The sequence below is a fragment of the Thunnus thynnus genome, chromosome 13 (genome assembly GCF_963924715.1).
Source record: "Thunnus thynnus chromosome 13, fThuThy2.1, whole genome shotgun sequence".
Lineage (NCBI taxonomy): Eukaryota > Metazoa > Chordata > Actinopteri > Scombriformes > Scombridae > Thunnus > Thunnus thynnus.
In genome coordinates this window covers 18,870,635-18,888,996 of record NC_089529.1, presented here as the reverse complement: position 1 = coordinate 18,888,996, position 18,362 = coordinate 18,870,635, and the positions used below count along the sequence as shown (strand labels likewise).

At 38.2% G+C, this 18,362-nt stretch overlaps 2 protein-coding genes across 3 annotated transcripts; both read left to right on the top strand.

The window, feature by feature from the left end:
- The first annotated feature begins 1,075 nt into the window (after positions 1 to 1,075).
- rnf14 (ring finger protein 14) lies at positions 1,076 to 8,688 on the top strand. Of its 2 annotated transcripts, XM_067608490.1 has the most exons (10): positions 1,135 to 1,190; positions 1,753 to 1,808; positions 2,291 to 2,449; positions 2,848 to 2,978; positions 3,194 to 3,383; positions 4,688 to 5,073; positions 5,278 to 5,506; positions 6,171 to 6,343; positions 6,672 to 6,802; positions 6,925 to 8,688. In XM_067608490.1, exons 3-10 carry the CDS (start codon positions 2,299 to 2,301, stop codon positions 6,983 to 6,985), a joined length of 1,452 nt encoding a protein of 483 aa, XP_067464591.1. In that variant the 5' UTR covers positions 1,135 to 1,190; positions 1,753 to 1,808; positions 2,291 to 2,298; the 3' UTR covers positions 6,986 to 8,688. The 2 variants fall into 2 exon arrangements, with proteins under 2 accessions (XP_067464590.1, XP_067464591.1); XM_067608489.1 differs by lacking the exon at positions 1,753 to 1,808 and having other exon boundaries at positions 1,076 to 1,190.
- A 1,110-nt stretch (positions 8,689 to 9,798) lies between these two features.
- endou2 (endonuclease, polyU-specific 2) lies at positions 9,799 to 17,341 on the top strand. Its single transcript, XM_067608491.1, has 7 exons — positions 9,799 to 10,009; positions 11,699 to 11,865; positions 12,896 to 12,998; positions 14,383 to 14,504; positions 15,221 to 15,333; positions 15,754 to 15,907; positions 16,982 to 17,341. The coding sequence occupies exons 2-7, from the start codon at positions 11,764 to 11,766 to the stop codon at positions 17,234 to 17,236; spliced, it is 849 nt and encodes a 282-aa protein (XP_067464592.1). The 5' UTR covers positions 9,799 to 10,009; positions 11,699 to 11,763; the 3' UTR covers positions 17,237 to 17,341.
- Positions 17,342 to 18,362: the final 1,021 nt, after the last annotated feature.

Genomic DNA, 18,362 nt, shown 5'->3' with positions numbered 1-18,362 from the left:
ATATATATTTTTTATAAATCAGAAAATATATTGATATCAGTTGTACATTTTGTTGTAGTTCCCCTGAGACTGTGGTTCACTTATTTTGGTACTGCCCTGTTGTGAGACTCTTGTGTATCTTTATCAACAGCCATATTGATGAACATATTTTATTATTTTGGAAACATACTGTTTGGCATACTTGAAGATAACTCTTTTCTCATCTCTATATTACTAATCTTTTAACTTTACTGGCTACATTTCATATTCATTAAAACAAATTTACAGGAAAAAGCCTAACAAAAAAGGTCAAACTATACATTGATTTGATTTGATTTTCCTCTAATCCAAAGGCTGAAAAAACTATTACCTGTTCGTTTTGTTTAAAGGACAGGTTCACAATTTTTCAAGTCTGTCTTAAAACAACAGTAAGGTGCCCAAATAAACATTGAAATAGTTTTTTCTTGCCATAATCATTCCTCCTGTTCATACTGACCATCAGAGGATCCTTGAGGAAACACAAAGAGGGAATTTGATGCTAAAAGAAATTAAATATGGCAAATATCCACTTGATATGACTAACTCAGACTGCTGATGCCTCATATACAATTCAGATAAACCTTTAAATGTACTTTTGCACAAAATGACTCTGTGATTGGTTGATTTTGGCCCCCATCACTTACATTAAAGCGCATTTGAAGGGGGATCTTTTAATAGCCAGTATGAATGATTACAACAAGAAAAATCTCTTTCAGTGTTCATATGGCCAGCTGACAGACTTGAAAAATTGTGAACCTATCCTTAATCTTAGTGTGATCTGTAACTCCCCCTAGCTCAAGGTTTTTTTTTTTACTTTTCTTCTACAAACCATTTTGTGGTAGAAAAACTTGTGATTATTTCTATATGTCAATAATGAAAAATACACAATGCCAGTCAAAAGTCTGGACACACTTGAATAAGAAAGTGTGTCCAAACTGTTGACTGGTACTGTGTTTTGTGTAAGGAAATAAATACAAAAGTAACCTGCAGGACACTAACCAGCCTGTAGGCGGCGCTGTGACGCATGCGCGAACACACACACACACGCACGCACACACACACACACACATACACACACACACACACACACACACACACACACACACACACACAGTTGCCACAGTCATGAACTCGTCAGAAGGCAGGGGTCAGTAGCACTTGGCTTGCACAAGGTAAGAAACACGTTATTTTCACATAATAACGGTGTTACCACACGTGTAGTGGATAACTGTGGCTGTGCTCAGTAGTACAGAAAAACTGACGTTGTTTTGTTGCCGCCACAGATGAAAAGTTACAGCAGGGCCGACCTCCGACTGTAGCCATAGTCACTGTTTACATCAGCTAGCGTTAACATAGCTAGCTAGCTAGCTTTGATGCTTTTCCCTAATGCTAGTTGCCATCTGTCTCCTGACGTGAAGTTTGCCAGTTGGCTCCGTCAACACGAGTGACTGTTAAATTATCAATAAATGACGACCACGTCTAATATAGATAAAGTTAACTTTTGCTAGCTAGCATGCTAACATTGGAGCCACTGTGTAGCCTAACGTTAGCTAAGGCAAGCTGACGTTATGTCACAAAGTTACGTTAGATTTAGTAATATTTTGCTCCATTAATGTAACGCCATTGACTTAAGAGGATAACAGTTAAAGAATAGGTTTCACAATTTTTCAAGCCTGTCTTAAAACAACAGTCAGGAGGCCAAATGAACATTGAAACAGGTTTTTCTTGCTACAGTCATTCCTGCTCTTCATACTTGCCTTAAGAAGATCCCTTGATAATGTACTCACAATGTAAGTGATGGGGACATAATCCACAAACCTCCTTCTGTACAAAAATATATTTAAAAGTTTATCTGAAGCTAATATGAGGCTTCAACTGTCCAAATGAGTCAAATCAATTAGATATCTTTCAACGTTATAGTCTTTTTAGGGTTCAAGTCCCTCTTTTTGGTACTATACTTCCACTGCAGCTCAACAGGGAAACACTGTCTGGGGAAACACAAAGAGGGAATTTGATGCTAAAAAGACTGTAAATGTGGTAGATATCCACTTGATATGACTAACTCAGACTGCGGAAACCTTATATAATATATTATATATGTGTTTTCGTATTGATAGTAGTGATAAAGGTGATTAGTTGGACCTCTCTCTGACTGTGTGATATCTGGCATTCTTCACCTTTGCTACATTGATGTGTCGCTACTACTCTTTATTCTTTTTTTGTTGACTTTCATAATGATGAATTTATGTCCCACATGTTACTGTTGTTGCAGGAATGTAAATGTCTGAGGACAGGGAAGCCCAGGAGGATGAGCTGCTTGCTTTAGCAAGTATCTATGATGAAGAGGAGTTCCACCGGGCGGAGTCGGCACAGGGAGGAGAGATCCAGCTCTGTCTGGAGCTCCCCTCCGACTTTAAAGTTGTTGTTAAAGGTACAGCTGTTAGTGAAACTGTGTAAAGGAAGAAGAGCAAGGTGTACAACTCATTTGCAAGCATTGTAGGCACTTTTCATATAATGTCTGTCCTATAGATGCCAATGTTAATTCATATTTTCTTGATAAAGTTACACTCTTCTTCTCTCATAATACTATTAGGGCTGTCGATTATTTTCTTGATTCATTGATTAGTTGTTTGGTCTATAAAATGTCAGAAAATGGTCAAAAGTGCACTATCATAAGTTTACTATCATAGAGGACTAAAGAAACCAGAAAAAATTTACATTTTAGAGGCAACTAATTGATTAATCGTTGCAGCTCTAAATACTATTAAGACATATTTGTTAGATGCACTCTAATAAGGATTATAATAAAATATTCTCTGTCTATTGCAGGAGAGACACAGACTGAATACAATGTCTGCTTCTTACCTCCTTTGGTGCTCAACTTTGAGATTCCTGCGGACTATCCATCCACATCCTCACCAATCTTCACTCTCAGCTCTAAATGGATAACGAGAGCACAGGTAAGACTCATGCTGGCCAATAAGATTCTTCACTACATCACTATCCAAAAATCTGCATATGTCGGCAATGTTTGGCAAATTAATCAAACTGAGTGTCAACTAAGTAGCTGTAAAGGAATTACTGTCCTTCTGTAAAATGGTATCACTCAAAAGAAAGTTTCTGGGCAGTCACTCTCAATACCTGTTCCTTCTCCTTTATCTTTTTACCTCCTCAGATGAGCTCTCTTTGCAGACGCCTGGATGAGCTGTGGGAAGAGAACCAAGGCTATGTGATTCTTTTCACATGGATCCAGTTTCTCAAAGAGGAGGCTCTGGACTTTCTGGGCATCCAGTCTCCTCTTGAAGTCACAAGGACAGGAGGTAAAGCGGGTGCTGAGCGCAGGAAAGCCGACCATGCAGCCACAGGTAATGTTTGTGATTGTAACAGTTTTGTTTTGCTTGTGCGGATGCATCTGGATTAGCTAAGATAACTCTCCCTCATACCTCTGTGACAGTCATGCCACCAAATTGTTTATTTATCTACAAAAAGTAGGTAATATTTTGTAATTTCCTTTCATTTAGAGTGAAAGTGAAAGAAGAACTAGGTCAGTACAAGTACAAATATGCTGCTCTGCTATTCTTGTCTTCGGCTGACACTGTAGATTGAACGTGTACAGTACCAGCAATTAAAGGTATACTATGCAGGTTTTGTCGGTTGCTGTTTGTAAACACAACATTCAGAGTTGTCTCCTCCTCTCCGGCTAAATACCAGAGCATGAGCGAGAGAGAGAGAGAGAGAGAGAGAGAGACAGCAGAGGTGGTTGAGCGAGCTAGAGAGTGAATGAAGAGAGGGAGTGGCGGTAGCGAGAACAAAGCAGTGAATCAAATAAATAAAACGTTATTTTCTGATCGTTTCACGGTGGCTACGTTCTAAAGCACAAATAAACACACCCACACCTCTGCACAACCCTGCTGGACAGTACCGCATTGCCGGAATTGGTGTGATTGCAGTGCACATTTCATCCTGTCCGCTGTGGCCTCCCTGCTCTCCGTGTGTGTGTGTGTGTGGCTCAGCCCTGCCCTCGGTCAAACAGACACACAGACCTGTTATCTTTATACATCCATGACACAGACAGAGAGGAGAGAGACAGAGACAGCAATGTAACCTGGTCGCTACGTTTTTATAGAGTACCGACCTCACACCCTGTGTGCTGTTATTGGCTGAGGGCTACACACCCACTGCCCAAAGGTTGACACCCAGAAAGGTCCTGAACACAGCAAAATAATAAGAAAATACAGGCAGAGGGCAGGGTCTCTGTAGATACACTGCCACACACTTCTAGTAGGTATAAGTGATGATTGAGAGGGATTATTTTTTTGTGAGTCTATACATTGATTTTTAGAAAAATTCTGCATAGTATGTCTTTAACATTTATCCATCCTTAATTGTTATAAAACAGTTGCTGGTGTCTCAAACAAGTGCTTTATATGATAAATGCTAACTAGAATCCCCCATGACAAGTATTTTTCCTCCCACTGGGTTATTTTTCCTAAATGTGTATTTTGCTAAATTATTTGTTAGGAGCACAGATATTTGGTGACTGGAATTGCAGTAATTGTGTCAACTGGTGCTCTACTATTTGAGTTTTGTAAAAAAAAATTAACTTATTAAAAGTACATTTTGGTGTTTTTTCAAGGGGTAATAAATAATGTTTTACAATTTTGTTAAGCTCTGACCCAGGGCGGGAGTCATTCTGAAAAAGCCGAAGAGAAGAAAAGAGAAGTGAAGAAGGAAAAGTGTGAACAACAGTTGCCATCGTCTTCTCAACTGGACCCGCGGGCCGTTCTGTTGATGGACCCGCGCGCCGACCTCCTACCTCAGCTCCTGGACTTTGACGAGACGCAGCGCCAGAGAGTGTTTGACTGCAAGGTGTTCTGCTGCGGCATCTGCTTTGTAGAAAAACTGGGCTCCAACTGCCTCTGCTTTAAGGAGTGCCAGCATGTCTACTGCAAGGCCTGCATGACTGAATACTTCCAGATCCAAATACGGGACGGCAACGTTCAGTGCCTTAATTGCCCTGAGCCCAAATGTACCTCCTTAGCCACACCTTCGCAGGTGAGAAAGTGATACAGTATGTTTGTGTTTATCTATAGTTGGTCAATTGTAATGTGATCCAAAACAGGCATTTACCTCACACTTTACAAAGTGCTATTTCATGTTTTAATAAAATTCCCCTTCTAATTGTATTTTAAAAGTTTCCCCAACCCCCTATCACTTTTAATAAAACAGCTCCTCCTCCTGTCTGCTTTCATCTATCAGGTAAAGCAGCTGGTGGATGAAGAGCTGTTTGCACGTTATGACCGTTTGCTGCTCCAGTCCAGTCTGGACCTCATGGCCGACGTGGTCTACTGTCCCCGCCAGTCCTGCGGCACCGCTGTTATGGTGGAGCCAGACACAACCATGGGCATTTGCTCGGCCTGCCAGTATGCCTTTTGCACACTGTGCAAGCTGGGCTATCACGGTCTCTCCAACTGTAGAATCAATGCAGGTAATGTCGCTGAAATTACACCTACACCTACATTTTGTTTATAAGGGTAAGAAGGGAAGAGTTCTTTTGTACGTGTTATTGACGTAATTTAATGTCAGGTAAAAGCCTTATTTCATAAGTTGCTCTATAGGAATTTAAAGTTGTTTTTTATCTCTTACCATGTTGAAACACATTCAGTTTCTACATAACATGTTGATTAAAATATTTGCACTTTTGAAGCTTTGTAGCAACAGGTTGGCCTATTAAGTATCAAATACTTTCTTCAGAATGACAGGGATGTGTTAATGTCTTTGAAGAGAATTAGTAGTGAGTGTGTATTTAATTAATTTCAGTTTTTCCCCCTTGTGTTTTTTGTTTTAATGGAGAAAAATGTGTAATTCTAAACTATCAAATTATCTTTCAGTTCATCCTCCTCTCTCGGTCTGCTGCATGTCTATGTGAACTAATAACTAACTGTACACTTGTGATGTGTGTTCAGTTATTTATGGAGTCAAGACATTATGAGTAATACTAGTCAGCATAATAATAATATGTGCTAGAAGGGTAAAAAATATTACAAGAGAGGGTGAATTAATCGTTACTGGATGACATTTTATCAATCCCAACCTTGAGTCTTCAGGTAAAAAAGAGTTTCCCTGTTTTTTTTTTTTGTCTTGTGCCACAGATGAATTGCGTAACCTCAAAGATGAGTACCTGTCAGCCACTAATGAGGGCAAAAAGTTCATGGAGCAGCGCTTTGGGAAGAGGGTGATCCAGAAAGCAGTGGAAGAGTCCTTTAGCAGAGACTGGCTCAATGAGAACTGCAAATGCTGCCCACGCTGTGGCACTAATATACAGGTGGGCTCCCCCTGCTGGTAACAGCACAGTAGCACAGACTTTGTTCGTCAGTGCTGACAGTTTTGAATATGAAACAAACAGCACATTTATTCTCATTCTTAACATTGTACACAGACGATAGATTAACTGTAACCTGTGTTTGTAGAAACGTCTCTTAACAGTCCCAAAAGCCTTTCCGTTTCAAATGTACAGACTATTATGTATATCATGTATTATATATTATATTTCTTTGCTGTCCCTGATGATTCCTTGTCCAGTCTCAGATTATCTGTTACTATTGATGCTAACTGAGTCCTCTCCTGCCAACGTCCTCTCTCCATCTCTCTAGAAAGTGGACGGCTGCAACAAGATGACCTGTACCTCATGTAGACAATACTTCTGTTGGCTGTGTCTGGGCCTTCTCAGCAAAGTCAACCCTTACAGTCACTTTAACAACCCACATTCACCTTGTTACAACCAGTGAGTGATTATTTCTCTTAGTTTAGTCACCATTTCTTTCTTTCTTTCTTTCTTTTCTTCTCTTCTTTCTTTTGTTGTACACAGTAAACATGTTTGAATGTGTCTTTTCTTATCCGTTGCAGACTCTTTCATGGTGTGGATCTTGACGAAGAAGATGCCTTCTGGAGTGATGAAGAGGACTGATACTAGTGCAGTACCTCACTGCTGTATTTTCCATCTGAATGCACTTTATCTCACCTAACCATCACTTCACCTGTGACTCTCACTACGCCTGCAGTAGCACAGCAGTGCCACTACCATGGTGTCATCGTTTGTGTTTTGAATATGATCCGGCAACTTGGGTATAAAACATTCAATGCCTGGGTGTAAATTGTTTATATTTACTTAACATATGACAGACGTCATAAGTATATAGAAATATTCAGGCGTGAATGTAGTCTAAAGGAAAGTTTGAGCTTTTATCTCAGAGAAATTCAGCTGTGATTTGAAATGATTTCAGTTTGGTATTGTGATATATATTTTCTAAAAAAAAAACACCAAAAAAAAACAAGCCCACTCTTGTGGTTATTGAGCATCGAAGCCACATACTTGCACAACTATGTATTGATGATCATTAGTGGCTATTGTCTTTCAAACCTTTAAAATATGACAGTGTCATAGGACTGTACTTTTAATTTAAAAAAAATGCATCAATTAGAGAACTACTTTCTTTCCTGATTGGACATCCACATCATGATGGGTTTTGGCATCTCACAGGTTTATAATGATCAAGAGCTGATAACTGAGCCACTGACCAAGCTCGTTTGTTACATTAAAACATGTTTGCTACCAGTTAACCGGCAAATTAGGTGAAAGAAGATCTTGTATTTGCCCTTCTTTGTCATATTAAAGTATCCTGCTTGTTAAATAGTATCTTAAAGTATAGCTAACTTTATGTCACATGTCAAAATTATGACACAGCTAACTTTTCTTTTAAGCAAGCTTCATGGGGGATATTTAAGTGAATTTCAAGATCTAAACAAGATGCTTGCACACACACATAGACACATAGAGGATGAAAGCATTGGAGACACACCAAGAGACTCTTCACTCAACCATAATTCCAAAACTGAGGTTTTGTTTTTTTTTTCAGCTTTAGTCTAAATGGGAAACCCTTATACTCCCCTTAGACTGATACAATGTGTGAAACTTTTCTCTTTTGTTTTAATTATGTTTAGATGAGATTTTTCTTGAGATGAGATAATTTACAGGAACATCAAATGATGAGTCAATCAGTGTGGAAAGAGGGAAAGAGAGACAGTGGTTGTGGGGTTTATAATTATTTGTTTGAGTTATATGTATTTGCCCGTAGAGAATGTAATAATGGAGGACATTAACAGTGGATCATCAAGACCGGTGTGAGAAAGGAAATCCTCATTTGGTGAACAGCCGAGGCATTTAGTGATGGTTTGACTAGATTCATTTACATCGTTCTTTGTACAGCTGATGTTTAATGTTGCCAAATATGTTTATGAAAGGGGGGCACAGCATTTTGATAATGTCTAGATATACAAAAGGTATTTTGTATAAAGGTAATTATATATATTTTTTAACAGTTTATCCCATACAAGCAATTTGGCCTGAAGTTAAACCCTCATATCAGATCTGGTCTTTTTCAACATTAATAAATAAATTTGCTCCTGTGTAGACTACTTTGGGAATTGATGCTGGTCTGGACAGGTAAAAAGACAATCTCTTGTTCAGTCTTGAAATGCACATGGATTCACTTTACCCATCAGTGCAGACCCACTGACCCACTTCATGTTTCATTCAAGAAAAGTTTTATTCAAGAATCTTGTTAAAATGCATTCAGCATTCTGTTCCTCAAAATAAATGTTATCACTTAACATGTTGTCTGTTTTAATCATTGAATGGGAGACAAAAATGCTAATTTGGTGCCAGTATAATAGTGTTTTCTGTTGCTGTGGGGTCATGAGACAGTTAAATGCAAGTGTTTATAGGTATTTTAAACTGTTTTACTCTCATAAGTTGTACCTCAAAAATATATACCTCCTACGTGGACCATAATTAGGCTTCACAGAATATTAACATGATACAGCTTGCCGCCAAGGTGACGTTACCATGCCTCTTTACTGCCATTTCTCCTGGGTTTTTACAGTAAGGTTAAATTCATAGTGTTCTTGTTTCAATCTCACTGAGGCTCACAGCGCCTTTTTTCACATGTAGAGGTGTGATTTTTTTTCTCACTCAACACACTGCTGACTCATTCACATATGAAACTTATAGGTGGGTATGGTTGAGCCAGATTACTCAAGACTCCAAAGTTCAGTTTCCTTTAAGGTACTGTTTTTACAGCTCTCAATTTTATGGTTCTATAAATATAGCGTTCAGTGCAAAAAGTGAAAATAACGCAATTGAAAACAGTTCAGACGGTTACATATATGTATGAATATATACATTGTTTTGATGTGTCATTCAACAAGAATGTTTTAGAAGTTTTAAAGATAATGAAGAAAATGATACAAGAAAATATAGAACATACGTTTTTACATGTGTTTTTTTTTTTTGTAGATTATGAGAATTTTTTTTTTCCTCAGTTTTTACTAAACCCTTTTCAGACTATGGATCATTTAGAATAAAATGTCAAAATCAAACACTAGAGAACAACTCCCAAACCAAGAGTATTTGCAGTTAGGTTGAAAATTTAGCTTTCTGTGGTGCTTCAAGTACACCTTTAACTATACCTTTACAACATCTGGTTACCTGAAACATGACCCATATTTACCCTGTAATCCCGAAGTTGTGCTGTTACAGAGAGAGAAACAATGAAATACTAAAGAAACAAAGAGCCCTGAGATTGAAAAGAGACAACATTGTGTAATCCCTTTGGCTAGAGTTGCTGACAGGGGATAACCCTTTAAAATGGCCCCTCTCTCCTGTCCTGTCCCATCCCCTGCCTCGTGCTCTATGCCCCCCCCCCCCCCCCCCCCCCCCCCAGCCTCTGTCTTTCTCCATACACGCTGACAGACAGACTGGCTGACTGACTGAACTGTTACTATGCCCCTAAAGACACCTGCTCTCATAAACACAGGAAGCCATCAACAGCAGCACCTGGCCAACACCGAGGAACATCACCAACCCTTCAAGCATTAGTTGCTTTCCCCTCACTTAACCATAACAGCAGCAGGACAACACTCAAAGGAAAAGGTCAGTGGATTTTGATGTGGTGGCTGATGGGGATGCGGTCTGGGACTCGGACACGGAGCTCAGTGTCATGGATGTGAGATGTGTTGTCAGCCATGATTTCGGGGAATGCAGTGGTGGTACACAAATGTTGAGTTGTATGGAAAAGCTTTTTCATGGGGAAGCTATTATGTTTTTACAACGCTGTGGACGATTATAGGCCTACATTACCTTCATGATAACCAGTGTTTTGTGATTATGTGTAAAGTCTTGACTATTAAAATGATCTTTCTGGTCACAAACATGCTAAATCAACTCATTAAGTATTTTAATAGTAGCATTTTGATATGATGTTTTTTTATTTATCACCTTCTTTATAAATTAAAGCTACCTTTAGCAGGGGATTGTTAAATATGAATGAATGAATGAATGAATGACGTATTTCAACTATGCTCAGCCTGCATGCGCTTCAAAGACCTCAAATAAAGAATGACATTTTCAATCACTACTATACTACTAGTCAAAAAAATAAAGGAAACTAAGTAATTGTCACAATCATATTTTCAGACCTTTACGTCTACAACAAAATTCATAAATCACTGACAAAACATGTACAGCATCATAGTGGAGAAATCAGAATAAATACTCATTAAATAATACGCCTCATCTTCTTTTCAAGGCTTTAAAGACAAAGTTATCCAAATGAAATACATCAAAATCAGAAACAAATATCACAAAATCATGCGTACACCAGAATATTTCGGGTTTTTGTCGAATCATTTAATGGAAAATTGACTTTCATTATAATCATTACAGTATACACATTACAAAATGGGACTAATTTTCCACTTCTCGAAAGTCACACGGCTCACACGTTCAATTACACCTTGAATATTCACCAACCTCTATTACTCAGCAGAGGAAAAATACCAGTTTATACCAGTAAGTGAGCGGTAACATACATGATGTACATGAGTGCTCTCATTTCTGAGAGCTAGAAGCATTTGAAGGAAAATTTGTTGCTCATACACTTTCACAGATGAAACTCATCTGTGAAAGTGTATGAGCAACAAATTAATTATTAATAAAATGCTCTTCAAGTCAAAGACACAACTTTATAGGATTTGGATTTATCTGTTTAATAACTCATTAATTGACAATAGTTAATTATTTGAATCTAAAAAGGAATTCATGTATCAGTAAACTAAATGCCTTGATATATATCTGAGGTCTTTAAGCTTTTCCTCCCATGTTTCCCATTTTACATCAAGTTAATGTTTTGGAATTCAATTCTGAACACAACTTGATTTTTAAAATAATATTTTTCAGGTATTTACAGATAAAAAATAAACTTAACACTAACTTTAAAGATCATCAGTCATCTGACAAGTATTAAAATCCTCAATGTCCATAGATACCTTCATGCAAAATTATCTCATAAACACAGAAGTCCATAGATGGTTTAGCAGTGCATTATATTTTCTTATCATGTTATATTTGCATATAAACACTAAAATGTGCAATATCTCCTCCTAAAATATACTGAGGTAAACACAAAATATAAAGTACCACTACCTCAAACTGAATATCTTAATACAGTACTTTTTGTTGCTGTCCACTGCTGAAGCTCACTGCTCAAACATCTTGATTTTAGTCAAAGTGCCTCCAAGCCTATAGCAGCAGAATCTTCATGAACTGTTTCTTTCCTGCCAGAGACGCACTGAGACCAACCATCTACAGCTCGTCCACTGCGGGACCAAGAACACGACGGTCGTATCATGATTGAGAGTGACAGAGAGCTGTCGTCCATGGTGCAGGAACTATGGGACAATGATGTCAACAGACTCAAACCTGGAAAAGACTACAGGATCTCTCTGCAGGTGCACCACACACACACACACACACACACACACACACACACACACACACAACCCCAACCCTAAACGTAACCACTACTTGCCTAACCCTAAACCTTATCCTAACCTTAACCACTGATCCAAAAATCAGTGTTTTGCCAATTGGGGACATGGCTTTGGTCCCCAGTCGGACAAGCTGTCCCCAATCAACTGGTCTTAAGTCTGAAATTTGTCCCCAAAAGTAACCTATGACAGACCCACACGCACACACACTTTTGTGATTGACACAACCACAATTAATCACTTGTGTATCCATAAAACCAGAGCCTCATGTTGGTTTTGTATACCACTTTAAAGCAGCTTTCATCACATCTAACATCAATAAATATCAATAAAAATATATTATTAATATAATTCTGGTGAATAAACTGGCCTCTACATTGCATTGTACATTGTGAATTTACCATGAAATTGGTTTGCTTTATCGCACAAAACAGAAAGTGGGCGCTGCTCTACCACTGCAAACAGAGCTGAATCACTGTATGAGGTGAGAGGCTGAGAGAAAAAGCACTTTTGTGTGCTTTCCCTTTTTAGTATAAAAGAGAAAACTTATTGAAGACCTACTGAAGAGGTCAAAAAAACATATATCTGACAGGCAGCAATGGGGATTATGGGAATTAAATGGCAGAACAGTTTTTAGGCTACACTGCAGAGAAAACGATGTGATAAATGTGGGACATTGTATGATGGCAGTTGTGCTTGTGTATTTATTTTTAGTTCAGTTGGATTTCACAGTTCTTCTGTACCACCTGGCCATCTGAATAAAAGATACACATTACTTCCAAATTTATATTTTTACTTACAATTGTCCCAGTTATTGTCTCACGCAGTGGCAATACATCCATGTTGCAAAGGTATCTCTGATTCGATACGAAATGTATCACTGGAAGCATACAAGAACATCTGATGAACAGCAGGTTTAAAGATGTGACCCTATATTACCTATTTACCCAAAGCAAACAGCTGAGTTTGAGTGATTCTCTTCCTGCTTCAGGGCAAAGCTGGAGACAGCATGGCCAACGACAACAACGATGGAGCAGGATATCCTCTGTTTACATTTGTTGATGAGAACATTTTCAAAAAGGAGACTTTTTTAGGTAAGTGCATGAAGGTAACATTTTTCGGGAATGGTATACAGACTCACTTCTGAATGCAAATTTTAGTCAAAAGCAAGTTCTCTTTCTTCATGCCTTAATATAAAGTGTCTTCCACCTGTTTCTCTGGGATGAAGCAGCTTACAGTGAGATATTTTGGATGGGTACAAGTCTGTTACTGCATCTTACTGTACACACAAAATGTTGAATGTTGGATATTCCACTGCACCGTTTGCCAGTTTGATACCATCCTCCTCAACACCTCCCTTTAGAGTAAAGCTTTTTCATCTACTCATAATCTCCTTATGACGAACAGTGGCGCGTTGCATAATCACAGAGCAAGCAGAGTTCACAGCGCTGGCTGGGGGACGTCCTGTTGCAGAAGGATGCTCTTCTCCAAACACTGTCCTCTCCTTCAAGTCTTTCTCCACATGATGATGAACTGCTGAGGCGTGTTTCCTTCTGGCGCTTGGGTGTATTCACAGATTCACGTTGTGCAGCATGTCAGAGAAAGCAATGTCCTCGCACAGAGCTGCATAGGGACATGAGTTATGTAACTGTTGGTATTCAGAGTTCACTCTGAGGCCGTTGTCCCATTGAAAAAAGGAGGATCCCTCCCCTCACCCCCCCCCCCCCCCCCTCTTGCTAGTTTTGTACTGTTTGTCCACTAGTCTCTAGCAACCTGCTTCGCTGTCCATCACCTGGTTTCTAGAGCTGGGATCCTCTTTCATTTTTTAAACCAAATGTATCCAAGTAGACAATAAACCTCAGTTTTTGGACTTTTTTCCAGTACAGTAAGATTTTTAGAATGGCTGTTTAAACTGTGCGAGGGTACATGATAGCAAATTGTCCCCCTGGAACAAACACATGGACCCCTGATCACCATCAGTTTGCACTACTTTTATATAACAGGTTAGCATGATATAGGTGACATCTTATATGCCATAACTGTGAAAGAAAAGTTTCCAAAAGCTCAAGCAGATAAACAATGATTGGAGATACACTGCTGTACTTGATAATGAGGAATATTTGTAGGCCTATAAAAAAGCTACCACAGTATCAAAAACTAGATGGCAACATTCCCACACTTTATTTATGATATTAAGAAATGTGTGAGTTTACTTCTCACAACAAACTCTTTCCCAAACTGTTTCTGTCTGAACTCTAATGAGCTGCAGGTTTCTATATTTGGTATTGCTCAGCTGCCGTTGTAATAGTCATGATACTCATCTTCCCTGGCTTGGACAGCCCTTAGACATGTTACATTTTAACACAGCATAATATGTTAATACCCACACATATTTTTTTACTGTTGCATCTGTGTTGAAAAGTTACATCATGACTAAAACAAATCAAATCACTTATCAAAGGGTGTTTGTTTCTGCAGCCTTTATCTCTCTCTTGGATAACTATGTGAGTGACACCGGCGAGCCAGAGATTGTAACCCCCGAGGAGGTGGCAGAGAACCACAAGTTCCTGGACTCCATCGTTAAGACTCCCACCATGAAGGTACCAGTGGACAGTTTTGGGAAATAAACCGCCCCTCTTTGCTTTTCATCTCTACCAAAGAATCAATTAGAACTCATTTAGAGTTGCTCAATATTGATATAATACAATTAAACTGATACATAGTGTTTTATCTCTAGTATATCTTTATTGGTTTCTACAATGTTTTATATGCATGCTAAGTCGCGCCTTGCTCTGCTTCTGAATGGTCCATTGCTTAATAGTTTTTTTGATTATAGCTCTATACTGTCCTATAGGTGAAAAGTCAGTTCAGTTAACAGATATTCAATCCCATACTCATCTAGTAAGTGGCCTTGACAAAAAAAAGCAGTCAGATTCCAACTATTGCAGAACAAGAATGCAAATAAATTATAATTAGAACTGCAAAATTATAAACTATTTAATTAAATAAAAAAGAAAAAAAAAACAATCCTGAAACAATCTGAATCTTGACACATAGACTTTCATAGCAATATGTATTACTATTTGTGTGTGTATGTACGTATTTGTATGTGTATCTGTTCCCACTAATGGATTCTCTTTGTCAGACTCTGTATGCTGTCGTACATGTTATGTGTGTATCTTTGTTGGTTAATTGTGGATGTAATTCCTTAATGAACTCAATTATAAAAAGAAAAAAAAAGCAAAATCAGCTAATTATATACTAATAAAAAACTTAAAGATGATATTTCATTCACTTTAGTTCCTGTTTCTTTCAGATAGCTCATAAATACCTGGTAGAGAAGCACCTCTCTCCTCAGGATGAGACGCAATTCAAGGAGCAGCTGTACAGGATCTGGTTTGAACTTTATGCAAGGAGAGGATCCAGCAGGTGGGTGGACGCTGGCACAGCACTTCAGTGTAACTTCACCAGTGGAATCTGCCACTATGATGGTGACTGTCTTACTCTGAGTAACTGAGAGGGACTTGTCCATACTGAAAATGTTTATCTGTAGCCGTTTCTGCAGCCACTAAACAACACATTTTGTCCAAATGACGCATGATTTAATACAATTTTGGTCATTTTCATAGATGCCAAGCAGCAGAGTTTAGAGTTATATAGCTCCATGTGCTTTAAAATTAACAGTATATTGAGCTTAGGGCATGACAGAAATACACTTTTTGAAAATGTATTTCTGCTTGTAACAAGTAACTGACACTAAAGCCTGGAAAGCTTCCAGTACACCAGCATGACAACATATCAGCAGACAGTGTTTGTGGTCTGACCTTCTTCCTCTCTGTCTCCCAACAGGCCAGACTCTTCGGGTTTTGAACACGTGTTTGTTGGAGAGACGAGAGGAGGGCGGACTGTCATTGGCTTTCACAACTGGATCCAGCTCTACTTACAAGAGAAGCTGGGACACATCGATTACAAAGGCTACAGCGTCACTGCAAATTCACCCCAGGTATATTGTTGTTGAGTGTTTCCGGCTTTAACTAAGATGTATGAAACTGGGGCAACTACTGTATCTGTATTATATTATACAGTATGTATAATATAGGACAAACATTACTGTATTTGTCAAGTATTTAAAGTTATTCTCAGCTTTCTTTTTGCACTTGGAAAGACTATTTGACTCTTTTCTGTCTCTTTGCACTCTCTCTGACCTCATCTTTCTTGCACACTGTTGAGAAACCTCACATCCTGCTGTGACCAAGTTTTCTCTCTCACTTTCTGCTCAGCTCTCTGTGTTTTGTCTTTCTAACCTGAATGTCTAACCCAAGTCACTGAGAAAACATTGACACTACTTACTGTATTTGGGTAAGTTGTTTTTAGGTGACTTGTAAAACTTTACACCAAGTTTTGGGGGATATTTACCTGCTGGTCAGTAAAATCTTTAAGCGATTAACCAAGACTAACTTTTTAGTAAACAAAACCAAAAAAAAAAGGGATCTGTACATACATTTTCAATATGAAATCGTGTAGCCAGGTTTATTTTTTGGAGGTATTTGAGGTGAGTCACCACATATTTCCTTTTTCTACATACCAGTTCTAGTTTTAGTTTCCTGTTATTTGAAACAGTACATCATTTTCATATCATATTTTGTATAATTCTCACCCCTGCGCAGTTTCCAAGTACTATGCAGCATACTTCATGCCATTTTTTTTTTTAGCCCTAATCTTGTTTGTTGATCTGTTAAAGTTATGAAGTTATATAAAAGTATTTGTCTTGAACATTGGACCTCAGGGACAAAATTATGTTCACCAGTGTTGACCAGTGGGACAATCTTCACAAAATATGTACATGATATGAGTAATTTCTGTGTTCCTACAATATATCATATGTAGCAAGTGGAGAGTGAAATTCAATCTAATTTGTTGTCTCAGTCTTACCTCCTGTTCATCTCAATTTAAAATATGCTTCTTTCTCTGATGATACTGTGCTGACACCTTAAACAGCAGGCGTCTGTTTCAGTCTCTCACCATCTCTCTCCTCACTTCTTCCATGACATGACATTTCTTTTCCTTCTCACTGCAGCCCGATGAGAACAAACACATCCTGGCGCTACAGTTCAGCTGGAAGAATGGTATAAAGCCCAAGGGCAGCATCTTCATTGGCGTCAGTCCCGAGTTCGAGTTCGCCCTCTACACTCTCTGTTTCCTCTCCTCACCCAATGAGCGTGTCAAAGTCCAGTTCAGTTTCTACGAGGTGGAGATTGTTTGCCACCACTACAACCAAAAGCACATAGGCACCACTTACCCTGTGCTCCTTAATTACCAGAAACATAAGTAACTGGACTTGAAAGCAGTTTGAGATATAACTTCTCAAATACTTGAGCTTGCATACAAAATGTCACAGGTATTGTTGTTGTCTTTTTTATTCTAAATAAAGATACAATAAAACCTTACAAGACCCAGTAGCATTTGTTTTTGTTGTTTCTGAGAGTGTGTTGAGGAATAAAAAGTGCATTTACTCAAGTACTGTACGTAAGTACAGTTTTGAGGTACTTGTACTTTACTTGAGTATTTCACTTAGATGCTACTTATACTAGATACTTCCACTCCACTCAGAGGGAAATATTGTACTTTCTACTCCACTACATTTATTTGACAGCTTTAGCTACTTTCCAGATGAAGATTTGAAACAATGGATAATATAATAAGCTTTTAAAATACAACACATTGATGAAACCAGTGGTTTCCATCCTTGTTAGAGTTTGACGTCTTACAAAAAGCAGTGTGCAGTCGGAGTCACATTTCAGATGTCTATGAGTTGTTAACAGCTCCACTAAATAGTGATTTTTCCATCTAAACTTCTCATATGATTTCATTTCAATAAATGTTCAAATGATCCAATATTTCACCAAAAATCAAAGATTAGAGAAAAAGTCCAAAAACTGAAAACAGATTTGTGTATCAGAACTTTGTTTTTTCTTCTTTCCTCTCTCATTAATCATCTCACCACCATCTCACAATTTATGTCACATCTTATACTGATTTTCCACATATTTTACTTGTGATTCCTTATGACAGAATTGTCTAAAGATGCGGTTCACATGTGTTTTTGAAGAACAGAATGAACCCTTTTTGGGATAACATACTTTACATTATCTTCTGCTTAGTTAGTTTTCAATATTATTTGCTCATATAAGAGTGACATATTTTTTTTAACTAATAATCGTGGTTATTTCACTTTCTTTCAAAGGGGGGCGGTATAAGGTTTGTTGTGGCCGATGACGTCAATCGCTTGCCGAGAGAGAGCTGCGTCAAGTTAGAAAGAGTAAACAGGAAATATATCGGTTTGAGTGTCAAAATAATAGCATAATAATTCTCTATTTCCACAAACAGTTTAAAAAGTTGCTTATTAAAAAGAAAATCTTGAACAAATAGAATAGTAACGATAAAGGATACATAAATTT

Coding starts and splice junctions, on each gene's coding strand:
- rnf14 (XM_067608489.1), top strand. CDS start 2,299: ATGTCTGAGGACAGGGAAGCCCAGGAGGATGAGCTGCTTGCTTTAGCA. Junction 3,384..4,687: donor AGCCGACCATGCAGCCACAG/GTAATGTTTGTG, acceptor AATTTTGTTAAG/CTCTGACCCAGGGCGGGAGT. Junction 6,803..6,924: donor CATTCACCTTGTTACAACCA/GTGAGTGATTAT, acceptor TATCCGTTGCAG/ACTCTTTCATGGTGTGGATC.
- endou2 (XM_067608491.1), top strand. CDS start 11,764: ATGATTGAGAGTGACAGAGAGCTGTCGTCCATGGTGCAGGAACTATGG. Junction 11,866..12,895: donor ACTACAGGATCTCTCTGCAG/GTGCACCACACA, acceptor TTCCTGCTTCAG/GGCAAAGCTGGAGACAGCAT. Junction 14,505..15,220: donor TTAAGACTCCCACCATGAAG/GTACCAGTGGAC, acceptor TGTTTCTTTCAG/ATAGCTCATAAATACCTGGT.